Raw genomic sequence first — 12,763 nt, forward strand, 5'->3', positions numbered from 1 at the left:
AGAGAAAGCTAAAGAGAGCAAAGTGATTTTAAAAATGTATAAAAAACCTAATTCCAAGGCCCATATTAATGAAGACACTGAGAAAACATCTCACATAAAAAAATCTTTTAATTTCAAGAGATTAATTTATCTTGAGGAAGTACAAGTATTAGAAGGGTATTTTCTTGGTTATTTTAACTAGTTTATTAAAGGGATAAAAACCCACCTCTTCAAGAATAGTATTTATACGACTAGTAGCTCCCCTTCTAATGTGACTGAAAATATTTCACCTTCAGCCTTACACTTCTCAGTGCCCCAGAGGCATCTTATGTCAATACCTCCCTACAGCTTGTTCTGTTTAACTGTATACAGAAAGAATCCCGCTACCAAATAAAGAAATAGCCTCTCATTTATTAATCACTTCCACTTAATTTGATCATTTGTTAATGTGATGCTCCAACTGATACATTTCCACAGGTACTTGTTGAAATACCGAAGTCACTTGTTTATGACTAATTTTGATCATTGTCAGCTAAGAAATCCTGATTAGATTATCTGGTTATCTGGAAGCACACACAATGAATTTACATGAAGCAGAAGAAAAAGGCCTTCCTTTCTGTCTTTTTTATGCCCCAATTTGCCTCTGAGGAGTGACAGAAATCATCTTGAAAGAAATAAAAAGAAAGGTATTTCTCCTCAAGGATATTGAGAGGAAAAAAAGACCAAAGAATACCTTCACCCTTTAGTCATCTTGACAAGGCAAAGCACTGAGGATTGGCACAGGCCATTGTGAGTGTTTTGTTGACAAACGGGCTTGGCTGGCAGAGCAGCCAATCCAAAAAGCAAACAAAGAGGCAGAAAAGTCATTAACAGACAGCTGTATCTCTTGCTAGGTGATGGGAACGTGAAAATGTGAAGGGGCAACTTCCCATGAGCACATGAAAGAAGTGGTTCAAATATTTTGGGCTAGAAGCAGGGATGGCCAAACCACAGCTTGTGAACCGCATGCAGCTCTTTTACAATTAAAAGAACACCCCACCCCACCATTCTCCACCTACCAGATTGGGGTGGGGAGCTCAGGGTGGGGGAGTGGGGCTAGGGGCTTCTGCCCAGTGGCAAGGTGAGTCTCGGGGCTAGAGGCCCTCGGGGCACATCTGCTGGGGCTCAGAGCTTCACCCACACTATTAACTAACAACAATATGCCTAATTTGAATTTGTCTTGATTCAGATTCCAGCCATTTGTTCTTTTTATACTCTATTGCAGTTATAATCTCACTTCAAGTACTTAGCTTTCAAAAGAAGGGGAGCTCACTTTCAGAGCTGAAGAGGATGCTAATTATATCATGGAAATATGTTCCTCCAACCTGACTAAGTTCTTGGTATGTTCTGATAGCCCATTGAAATGAACAGACAATCTATCAAAAATAATAATGGTGACAAGCATGTTTTGGTAGCAGAGAAGAGGTTAAACAAGCAACATATTAATTTTCATCCCGCTTTTATATTAGCTTCAAGAGTGCTAGAGACAGTCAAAAGAGTCAGTAAATAAAGTTCACTCATGACTTGCAGCACAACCTGATTGTGGTCTAAAAACTGCTGCTGCTGTAAAAAGTACCTCTTTCCTACAAGTAAATAGTTTCAGGTTTCCAAACCCATAATATTAGTTGTTTCCTACCTAAATGTACAAAATTGAAAGGAAGTTCAGCTTTAATGAGCATGTCTGGTTTACCGGATACAAGAAGACAACACTAAGTAATTACAAATTCCTTGCTGCAGAGAAGTATTAGAAAAATTCCACCAAGTATGATTTTGAGTTTCAACTTATGGAAGATGTGTGTGCTCAGCACCTCTGACAATCAGGTGCCTACATAAGGAGTTAGGTGTCTATGTATTAAAGGATCCAAATCTGAGCTTTATGGCCATACTGTTTAAACCCAGTATATTCTGGGCATAGAATCAGGCCCCAGGCTACCTGTAGTACAGATCAGGCCACACTATAGGTGGTACAGTACAGTACAGGCCACAGGCTACCTGTAGTAATGCACTTACCTCCCTGATGCAGTATTGCCAACTTCAAGAGATCAAAAATAATGAATCAGACCTCTCCCCCCAAAATAAATAAATAATAATAATAATAATCAGAAGATTGGTCCCAAATCATGAGTTTTTCAAAAAGATTATATTGTGGTTTTGGTCTGTCTTTGGGTTTTTGAACTGCCCCTATCACTCGTGTGTGTGTTTGCATATGTACATGCATATGGAAATACTCACCGTGCCGCTGCCCAGCAGAGATATGGAGGTTGTCCTCTTTACTGCCACTCTGTCCTGCGGTGGTGTGTCCTTCCAGTGACTTGGCCCTCTAGTCATGTCAGGTATTCAAGTCTTTCTCTTTGGGGGGCATGTATAAAGAGTCCAGCAATAGGGCAGCCTTCAGGATTAAGCAGGGTCCTCAGGGTTCCCCCCACATTGGGTCATGATCTCACGTCTCAGACATTCTTTTCTTCAGTGTCTTCTCCCCCCAACCAGGTTCCCCACATCAGGGACAGGCCTCTGTAACTGTCCCTCTTTGGAGATTGCTTTGGGAGCCCAGGCCCTGCTTCTCCACCAAGTTCCAATCCAGAGCCAAGGGGTAGGCAGCTAAAACCTGCACCCTGAGGTGCTCTGCAGCTGCCTCCCTGGATCGCTTCCTACCACTGGCTTCTCTTCCCCGGGGTAAAGGAAAGAGCTAACACACAAAGATGAAGTCTCTGCCTTCAGAGAGTCACAGGCACCTTGTTTGCAGGCTTGATCAGGCCACCCTTGCCAGGTCTCAGGCAGCAAGAGCTCTGTGGTGCTTCTTCCTCAGGAGCTGAGAGCGTAGTAGGTTAACTCACCTCCTCTGTCTGCCTGCTATTGAGCTACTCTGCTCCCCCTTTTAAAGCTCCTGCTCCAGCCTGTTCGGGCGTTCAAGGTGGATACAGTGGGACCTTCTGGGCCCAGAGCAGCTCCTTTAACCCCTTCCTTTCCAGTCTAGGGTTTGTAACCCACTCACAGTGTGTTATAATTAGTGTTGCTCTCTCTTCCAGATACTCTGAGTATGGTGATTTTGACCCCCCAGTGCAGGAGCTATTATACCTACATTTGCCCATCTCTGCCCAGCAATTAATTCTGTCTTCAACTTCTGTATCAATCCTGCTCTCCCAGTCCTGCATTATTTCTGCCTCCACCTCAGTTCTGCCAGGCCCTGCACTTTCACATCTGTCCAGACCACACCCACCCATCAGTTCTTCGCTCCCCCCCATCAATCCAGCCTCCCCCACACGTAAATTCTGCTCCCACACAGCCCCCATCAGTTCAATCTCACAGCCTCACCTCGGATCCTCCTGGGGTTCTTCACCCCATCTCCCAGGCCTGGATGTCTGCAGTGGGGTCCCCTTCTCCCCTTTCCAGGCTTGGGGGGGGAACCTCCAAAGGCTCTTCAACCCCCTATGCTCCTTCCTGGGCCTGGTGTTACAGGGAGGGAGAGAGAGATGGGGGATGAGGGAGGAGCAGAGAGGAACCATCCCGTTGCTCACTGGAGGGGAGGGGAGAAGGGAGCAGATCCACCCTGTGCTGGACTCTTTCTGCTCCCTCCTTCACCCTCCCCTCCTGTGAGAATGGTGTCTGTTGCTGATAAGGGGCAGGAAGGGAGAGAGCTCTTCCTGCAACAACTGGATGGCTGCTCTGCTCTAGGAGACAGGGAAGTGGGTCAGTCAGCCAATCAGTGGAGATTTTCATCCAGCGGCTTGTTCCCTCTCATGAGAAGTAGGTTTAGCCCCCAGCTTTACCAAAAACTGCATCCCTTGTGGGGGTAACAAAAGGCCAAAATGGCCAATGCTGTCCAATGAAAACTAGGTTTCAGAGTAGCAGCCGTGTTAGTCTGTATCTGCAAAAAGAACAGGAGTACTTGTGGCACCTTAGAGACTAACAAATTGAAAACTAGCTAAGTCTTTCCCCAGTCTCCTGAGTCCCAGGCATCTCATACAGGTCTGTGTCAATTCATACCGTGGCACAGGGAGGAGTTCAAGAGGAATTTCCATATGTTCTACAAGAAGCTCCAGCTTGGGTCTCTGGAAGGAAGCAGACACTCTGTCCAGACTCCATTCCCATGCTGCTCCTTTACCAAGGATTCTTCCTTCACCTTTCCCAGTTTCCACCCTACTCTAGAGCTTCTAACAAACACCACAACACAAGAAAGAAGCCAGTAAAGTCCCAAAATAAACCAACTTTCTCCTCTCTCTTGTTTCCTTCTACTCATTCATCCAGCTTTTCCCAATGCTTCCTCCAAAGCCCTTTGGTGGAGAGACTCAGAAGCAGCTCTTCCTCCCCTCAGAGCTCTGCCTCATATTGAGTGGGGTGGGGAGGAGATTTTCAATGTCTCCAGTTTCAATTTACTTCTACCACTGGCTCCTTATGTCACTACCCCACATTACCAGGATGCATTCATCTGAGGCCTGCTACTCCCATTAGTTCTTCACAGGCAGTAATCATGTGATAACCGGGGGGGGGGGGGGGGGGAGAGAATCCTTTCATGGACCAGTAACTGGATAAAAGACAGGAAACGAAGGGTAGGAATAAATGGTCAGTTTTCAGAATGGAGAGAAATAAATAGCAGGGTCCCACACAGATCTGTAGTGGGACAGTGCTGTTCAACATATTAATAAGTTATCTTGAATAAGGGGTAAACAGTGAGGTGGCAAAGTTTGCAGACTATACAAGATTGCTTAAGTTAAGTCCAAAGCAGACTGCAAAGAGTTACAAAGTGACCTCAGAAAATTGCGTGACTGGGAAACAAAATGGCTGATGATATTCAATGTAGATAAATGCAAAATAATGCACATTGGAAAACCTAATCCCAAATCTCTCTCTATATCTATTAAAAATGATGGGGTCTAAATTAGCTGTTACCATTCAAGAAAGAGCTTGGAGTTGTTGTGGATAGTTCTCTGAAAACATCCACTCAGTGTGCAGCAGCAGTCAAAAAAAGTGAACAGAATGTTAGGAACCATCAGGAAAGGGATAGATAATAAGACAGTAAATATCATAATGCCATTCTATAAATCCATAGCACACCCACATCGTGAATACTAGGTCCACTTATCTCAAAAAAGATATAGTAGAATTGGAAAAGGTGCAGAGAAGGGAAACAAAAGTGATTAGGGAATGGAACGGCTGCCATGTGAGGAAAGATTAAAAGGGCCAAGACTTTTCAGCCTGGAAAAGAGACAACTAAGGAGGGATATGATAGCAGTCTATAAAATCATGAACGGTGTGGAAAAAGAGAATAAGGAAGTGTTATTTACCCCTTCACATAACACAAGAACCAGGGGTCATGCTATGAAATTAATAGGCAGTATATTTTAAACAAATTTAAGGAAGTATTTCTTCACACAGCACACAGACAACCTGCAGACCTCATTGTCAGGGGGTGTTGTGAAGGCCAAAAGAAACCCCTTTTTTTTTTTTTTTTTAAACCAAAGAATTAGATGAGTTCATGGAGATAGGTTCATCAATGGCTATTAGCCAAAATGATCAGCCTCATGCTTTGGGTGTCCCTAGGTCTCTGAGTCCCAGATGCTGGGTCTAGATAATAGAGGATGGATCATTTGATAATTGCCCTGCTCTGTTCACTCCTTCTAAAGCGTCTGTCATTGGCCATTGTTGGAAGACAGGATACTGAGCTAGATGGACCATTGGTCTGACCCAGTATGGCTGTTCTTATACTACAATGGGCTGCCACAGTAACTGGGCCAGTCCTTAGAGAGCCAACAAACCCTGTTACCTGACTATTTAGCCATATGGTGCTGAAGTGGTACCATGTATGCCATTTGCACTGTTTTCTTAGACAGGGATTGTTTTTCAGAGAATTATGGTATAGATTATCTCAAGGCTATTATTAGTTTAGCCTCAGTTGTAATGTGCAGAGTTTTAGGTAGGCTTGGAAGGATTAGATGTTTATGTCACCGTGCATACAAAAAAAATTCCATCCATCATAATAGAAATTTACGGAGAAGCAAAATAAGAAAAATGCTGCTTGAGAACTTATTAGAGTTTGATTTAAGGATATTTACTGTGTATATTTTGACAAGTGATGTTGACAATTTGTGTTTTAACTGTTATACAGCTTTAGCCTTTTGAACCTCAATATCTACAGTCATTAAGTGATTATTGTTTGACCCCCTCCATAATTTCCTGTAACTGTGGAAATTTAAGTCAATAATTTTTTTTAAAACTGCTTAAAATAAACATCAATATTATCCCTCAAAAGTATTAAAAAAAATTCTGCCAAGCCTAGTTTTTTGGCTACCACCATTTTTCCTGGCAAAGAAATGTTGGAGTGGGATGTAGCAGTAACTGCAATAGTTTAATGGTACTTAAGAAAATGATATGCAAGTAAAATCTACTTAATTTAAAACAAAAAAAATCAGTTAAAGGCTAAAGGTTTCATGGCTGGTTGAAGTAAAATTAGACCTGCCAGCTTTCTTTTGGACACCGTGTGTGCCTGCATGACACTCCTGCTGTTCCCCACTGAGCCTGTCATCTTATTTCTTCTGAGGAGGCAAGACATTCACAGTTGCTTCAGCCCTACTCACTGTCTTGAGAATGTCAAGGCAACGGATCCATGTCAGTTTGAATGCTCAACTGCCTCACATGAATGCAGGAGTCAGGTTCAAACAGAGACCATGTAACAGAGATGTAGGTGGCCGCAGAGGAACCCAGTGCTATGGACGGTCCTTGTGAGGTCACCTATGAACACTACTGGTTGAATAATATTCATGAATAGTTTATTCAATTATTTATCACTTGACAGGAAAAAACGTTAGTTGTGAAGAAAGGATTTTTGTTTTGTTTTATTTTTCCTTATTCAACTAGTTCTACAGGTGGTCAAAACATATTCATGATATAAATAAATTCCAATGTTTTTTGTAGGATAGCAAATATATGTTATATGAGAATAATCTTGTTCCATCATTCGACCGGCGTGACTCAGGAAGGTAAATGTGGATAGAGGATTATAGTGTCAAGCTTTGTTTTCAAATGCTAGATTTCCACAGAGATCAGCATGACAAGGTAAGAAAGGATTTCCATTTTAAAATAATACAATTGACTATTAATCTCAAATTGTCCATTTAAGTCAAAAAGATCAAATTTTACTGAACCTTCTGACAAGGACAGCTGATTTGCACATAAATCAAATCCTTCTTGTGCTTTATTTGACTAGTCAGAAGGGGAGTTGAGATGATCTCTTTGAGTTGATCCTCCATATTCCTTCCTCCCTCTCCTACTTTTCAATACTCACCTCTACCATTAAACTAGCTTCTATGTTTCCTATTCACAATCATTCCACCTTTGAACTTTGTAACATATGTTTGAGTGTAGGAAGACACCACCCACCTCATCTTTATGAATTTGTTTTCTCCTTTAGGCCTCATTACATTAACTTTTAACTAGTTTTATATCTATATATATATTGGGCATTAACTTTTTAACTTTCAAAGTACCTTATCAGATTCTTTTTATGTGTTTGGTCTCATTAAAAAACACCCTGTTCCCAACCTGAACAAATAATGTCCAAAGGACCTTGAGAGGATAAAGAACTGCTTTTGCAACAGGCACTAGAGCTGCGTGGATTGGTGGGGAAGCCACATTTCAGTTTTAAATACTTGCCAGAAATCAAAAAGCTCTTATTGTGCTTTCTTCAGTTCTGTTTGCAACAAAGATTACAAGACAACAGAGGCCTGGTCTACACTACGACTTTAATTCGGATTTATCAGCTTTAATTCGAATTAACCCTGTAACCGTCCACACAACGACGCCATTTAATTCGATGTAAAGGGCCCTTTAAATCGATTTCTGTACTCCACCCCAACGAGCGGAGTAGCGCCAAAATCGATTTTAGCAATTCGAATTAGGGTTAGTGTGGCCGCAATTCGATGGTATTGGCCTCCGGGAGCTATCCCACAGTGCATCATTGTGACCGCTCTGGACAGCAATCCGAACTCGGATGCACTGGCCAGGTAGACAGGAAAAGCCCCGCGAACATTTGAACTTCATTTCCTGTTTGCCCAGCGTGGAGAGCACAGGTGACCACAGATACCTCATCAGCACAGGTAACCATGCAGGCTGATAATCGAAAAAGAGCACCAGCATGGACCGTGAGGGAGGTACTGGATCTGATCGCTGTATGGGGAGAGGATTCAGTGCTTGCAGAACTTCGTTCTAAAAGACGAAATGCAAAAACTTTTGAAAAAATTTCCAAGGGCATGATGGAGAGAGGCCACAATAGGGACTCTGAGCAGTGCCGCGTGAAGGTCAAGGAGCTCAGACAAGCCTATCAAAAAACAAAGGAGGCAAACGGTCGCTCCGGGTCAGAGCCGCGGACATGCCGCTACTACGCCGAGCTGCATGCAATTCTAGGGGGGGCTGCCACCACTACCCCACCTTTGTTCGTGGATTCTGGGTCGGGGATAGTCTCGACGCCTGAGGATTCTGCCGATGGGGTAGAGGAGGAGGAGGAGGAGGATGAGCTTGCAGAGAGCACACAGCACTCCATTCTCCCCAACAGCCAGGATCTTTTTCTCACCCTGACTGAAGTACCCTCCCAAGCCTCCCAAGCCAGTACCCAAGACTCTGACCCCATGGAAGGGACCTCAGGTGAGTTTACCTTTTAAAATATAAAACTTGTTTTAAAAGCAAACGGTTTTTAATGATTACTTTGCCTGACTTTGCATTCGCGGTCAGTTCAGCTACTGGAAAAGTCTGTAGCTACTGGAAAAGTCTGTTAACGTGTCTGGGGATGGAGCGGAAATCCTCCAGGGACATCTCCATGAAGCTCTCCTGGAGGTACTCCGAAAGCCTTGCCAGAAGGTTTCTGGGCAGTGCATCCTTATTCCCTCCTCCATGGTAGGACACTTGACCACGCCATGCTTGCAGCAAGTAATCTGGTATCATTGCCTGACAAAGCCTAGCAGCGTATGGTCCCGGTGTTTGCTGGCATTCAAGCAACATCCATTCTTTATCTTGTTGTGTAATCCTCAGGAGAGTGATATCACTCCTGGTAACCTGGTTGAAATACGGGAACTTAATTAAGGGGACAGAGGTGGCCGTTCCTACTGGGCTGTTTGCCTGTGGCGGAAAATAAATCCTTCCCTGCAGTTAGCCAAGCGCAGATGGGAAATTGGCCCTGAAGTTTTCCGCGTTTGGCTAGCAGGGTTCTTCCCTGTTACCAGCCACGCGGTGGGGGGAGGGTACCGTGATCATCCCAGAGAATTCATGGCGAGGGGGGGGGGTCGGCGGCGGGGGGGGGGGTAGTTTGGTGCCTGCAGGGATCTTCCCTGATACCAGCCATGCGGTGGGGGGAGGGGTACCGTGATCATCCCAGAGAATTCATGGCGGGGGGGGGGGGTTAGTTTGTTTTCTGGTGCTGCTGAATGTTAACAGAAAAACCGCAGCACTCTACTTGCCTGAAGGGGCCCAGACAAGCCCCCCCCACACTGCCCCCCCCCCAACTGGCTGAGATTGGCCAGGCTTCTGCAGCACTCTACAGGCTATGCTTGGTATGTGGGAAAGGAGGGTGCAGAAGCTGTAAAACAATGGCTTACCATGGCCGCATGCAAGCCGAATTCTGTTGCCCAGACCTGTGATCTCTAGCAGCAAAGCCACAAGCACTCAGCATTAAGAGGCAAAATGCGACCTTGCACAGAAATCACATGTGCTATGTAATGTGAACAGTGTTGGTCACCGTGAAAGAGTATAAGCATTGTTCTGCAAAATGTAGCTTTTAAAACAATTCTCTCTTTTTTCCCCTCCCTACAGCAGCTGCAAATTCCTCAAGCCTCCCTCCTCCATCCCGAAGGTTATCACAGATAAGGCGTCGTAAGAAGAAGACGCGGGAGGACATGTTTTCTGAAATTATGCAATCCAGCAGGAGTGACAGAGCTCATCTGAATGAGTGGAAGGAAACAGTTTCAAAGTATAGGAAAGAAGTCAGTGAACGTGAGGAGAGGAGGGACCAACGTGAGGAGAGGAGGGACCAACGTGAGGAGAGGAGAGACGATCGAGATGAGAGATGGCGGCAGGAAGACCAGAGGATGAAGGATGCAACGCTGGGGCTGCTCCGGCGTCTGGTGGAGGTTCAGGAACGGCTGCTGGAAAATAGACTGCCGCTTCAGCCCCTGTTCCACCCTCCCCCCTCCCCATGTTCCGTATCCTCCTCACCCAGACGTGTAAGAACGCGGGGGGGGAGGCTCCGTACACCTTCCCATTCCACCCCAGTAGACAGCCCAAGCAAAAGGCTGTCATTTTTTTAACCTTTTCTTTGTGGCTTTTTCCTTCCCAGCAATCCTCCTCCCAAATACCACCCGGGTTCCCTCCCTCTTTTTCTAATCTATTAATAAAGAATAAATGATTTTTAAATGATAGTGACTTTATTTGGTTTGAAAGAAAGCTGGGGGAAGGGGCAGGGTGGGTTCCTTACAGAAAATCAGTCAGTAAAGGGGGAGGGTTTTCATGAAGGAGAAACAAACAGATATTTCACACGGTAGCCTGGCCAGCCATGAAACTGGTTTTCAAAGCTTCTCTGATGCACAGCGCTTCATGGTGTGATCTTCTAATCGCCCTGGTGTCTGGCTGCGCGTAATCAGCAGCCAGGCGATTTGCCTCAGCCTCCCACCCCGCCATAAAGGTTTCCCCCTTACTTTCACAGAGATTGTGGAGCACACAGCAAGCAGAAATAACAATGGGGAGATTTCTTTGGCTGAGGTCAGAGCGAGTCAATAATGAACGCCAGCGACCTTTTAAACGGCCAAATGCACATTCTACCACCATTCTGCACTTGCTTAGCCTGTAGTTAAACAGCTCCTGACTCCTGTCCAGGCTGCCTGTGTATGGCTTCATAAGCCATGGCATTAAGGGGTAGGCTGGGTCCCCAAGAATAACTATGGGCATTTCAACATCCCCAACGGTTATTTTCTGGTCCGGAAAGTAAGTCCCTTGCTGCAGCCCTTTAAACAGAGTAGTGTTCCTGAAGACGCGAGCGTCATGAACCCTTCCCGCCCAGCCCGCGTTGATGTTGGTGAAACGTCCCTTGTGATCCACAAGTGCTTGCAGCACCATTGAAAAGTACCCCTTGCGGTTTATGTACTCGGTGGCTTGGTGCTCCGGTGCCAAGATAGGGATATGGGTTCCGTCTATTGCCCCACCACAGTTAGGGAATCCCATTGCAGCAAAACCATCCACTATAGCCTGCACATTTCCCAGAGTCACTAACTTTCGTAGCAGCACCTGAGTGATTGCTTTGGCTACTTGCATCACAGCAGCCCCCACCGTAGATTTGCCCACTCCAAATTGATTCCCGACTGACCGGTAGCTGTCTGGCGTTGCAAGCTTCCACAGGGCTATCGCCACGCGCTTCTCAACTGTGAGGGCTGCTCTCATCTTGGTATTCTGGCGTTTCAGGGCAGGAGACAGCAAGTCACAAAGTTCCATGAAAGTGCCCTTACGCATGCGAAAGTTCCGCAGCCACTGGGAATCGTCCCAGACCTGCAACACTATGCGGTCCCACCAGTCTGTGCTTGTTTCCCTTGCCCAGAATCGGCGTTCCATGGATAGAATCTGCCCCATTAACAACATGATCTCCAAAGCACTGGGGCCTGTGGTTTCACTGAATTCTGTGTCCGTGTCCGTGTCCATGTCCTCATCATGCTTGTCGCTGCGCTGCCGCCGCCGCTGCCTCCTCGCCTCGTTTTTCTGGTCCTGGCTGAGCATAAACTCCACAAGAACGCGCGAGGTGTTTGCAATATTCATGAGTGCTGTCTTGACCTCAGCGGGCTCCATGCTTGCCGTGGTATGGAGTCTGCAGTGTTCACCCACCCAGGAAAAAAGGCGCGAAAATGGTTGTCTGCCGTCCGTTGCTTTCATGCAGGGAGGGAGGGAGGGAGGGAGTGAGGCTGTACCCAGAACCACCTGCGACGATGTTTTTTGTCCCATCAGGCACTGGGATCTTAACCCACAATCCCAATGGGCGCAGGAGACTGCGGGAACTATGGGATAGCTATGGAATTGCTACCCACAGTGCAACGGTGCAGAAATCGACGCTAGCCCCGGTACTTGGACGCACACCACCGAATTACTGTGCTAGTGTGGCCGCACTCATTTCGACTTTATACAACCTGTTTCTCAAATCCGAATTATCTAAATTCGGATTAATCCCGTAGTGTAGACATACCCAGAGACCAAGGAACAGTGCAGGGTGTGGTTACTCACTGGACTATACAACTGTCTGTCATAATGTATCAGGGAGCCACCTCTTGAGCATCCCGACAGGGCCAGACAGGGCCGGCTCTAGGTTTTTTGCCGCCCCAAGCAAAAAAAAATTTGGCTGCCCCCCGTCCCAGCCCTGGGCTCCTCACCGCACCCCCCTGCTGCCTCAGCCCTGGGCTCTCCCCACCCCCACACACCCTCTGCCGCCCCAGCTCTGGGCTCTCACCTTCCACCCCACCATTGCCCCACACACACACCTCCTGCCGCCTCAGCCCTGGGCTCTCCGCCCCCACCCCACCTGCACCCTCCTTCCGCCGCAGCCCTGGGTCACTGGTAACTCGCTCCCAGGGCAGGTCACTCAGCAGGAATTTTAGATGTGCACAGAACACAGACAGGATTGGTTCCCACATGGTTACAGAACTGCAGTAAAGTGGAACAATTTTCAGCTTGTGTGATTAGAAGATATCTGGATGCATATTATAAGACTGTCCTACATAAATGAGGA

At 46.1% G+C, this 12,763-nt stretch overlaps 1 protein-coding gene across 1 annotated transcript; it reads left to right on the forward strand.

The window, feature by feature from the left end:
* Nucleotides 1-8,232: 8,232 nt before the first annotated feature.
* On the forward strand, nucleotides 8,233-10,413 carry LOC128830471 (SRRM2 protein homolog rsr-2-like). The gene is made up of 2 exons (XM_054016303.1): nucleotides 8,233-8,652; nucleotides 9,814-10,413. The coding sequence occupies exons 1-2, from the start codon at nucleotides 8,262-8,264 to the stop codon at nucleotides 10,305-10,307; spliced, it is 885 nt and encodes a 294-aa protein (XP_053872278.1). The 5' UTR covers nucleotides 8,233-8,261; the 3' UTR covers nucleotides 10,308-10,413.
* Nucleotides 10,414-12,763: the final 2,350 nt, after the last annotated feature.

Source organism: Malaclemys terrapin, chromosome 1, assembly GCF_027887155.1.
Source record: "Malaclemys terrapin pileata isolate rMalTer1 chromosome 1, rMalTer1.hap1, whole genome shotgun sequence".
NCBI classification, from domain to species: Eukaryota; Metazoa; Chordata; order Testudines; family Emydidae; genus Malaclemys; species Malaclemys terrapin.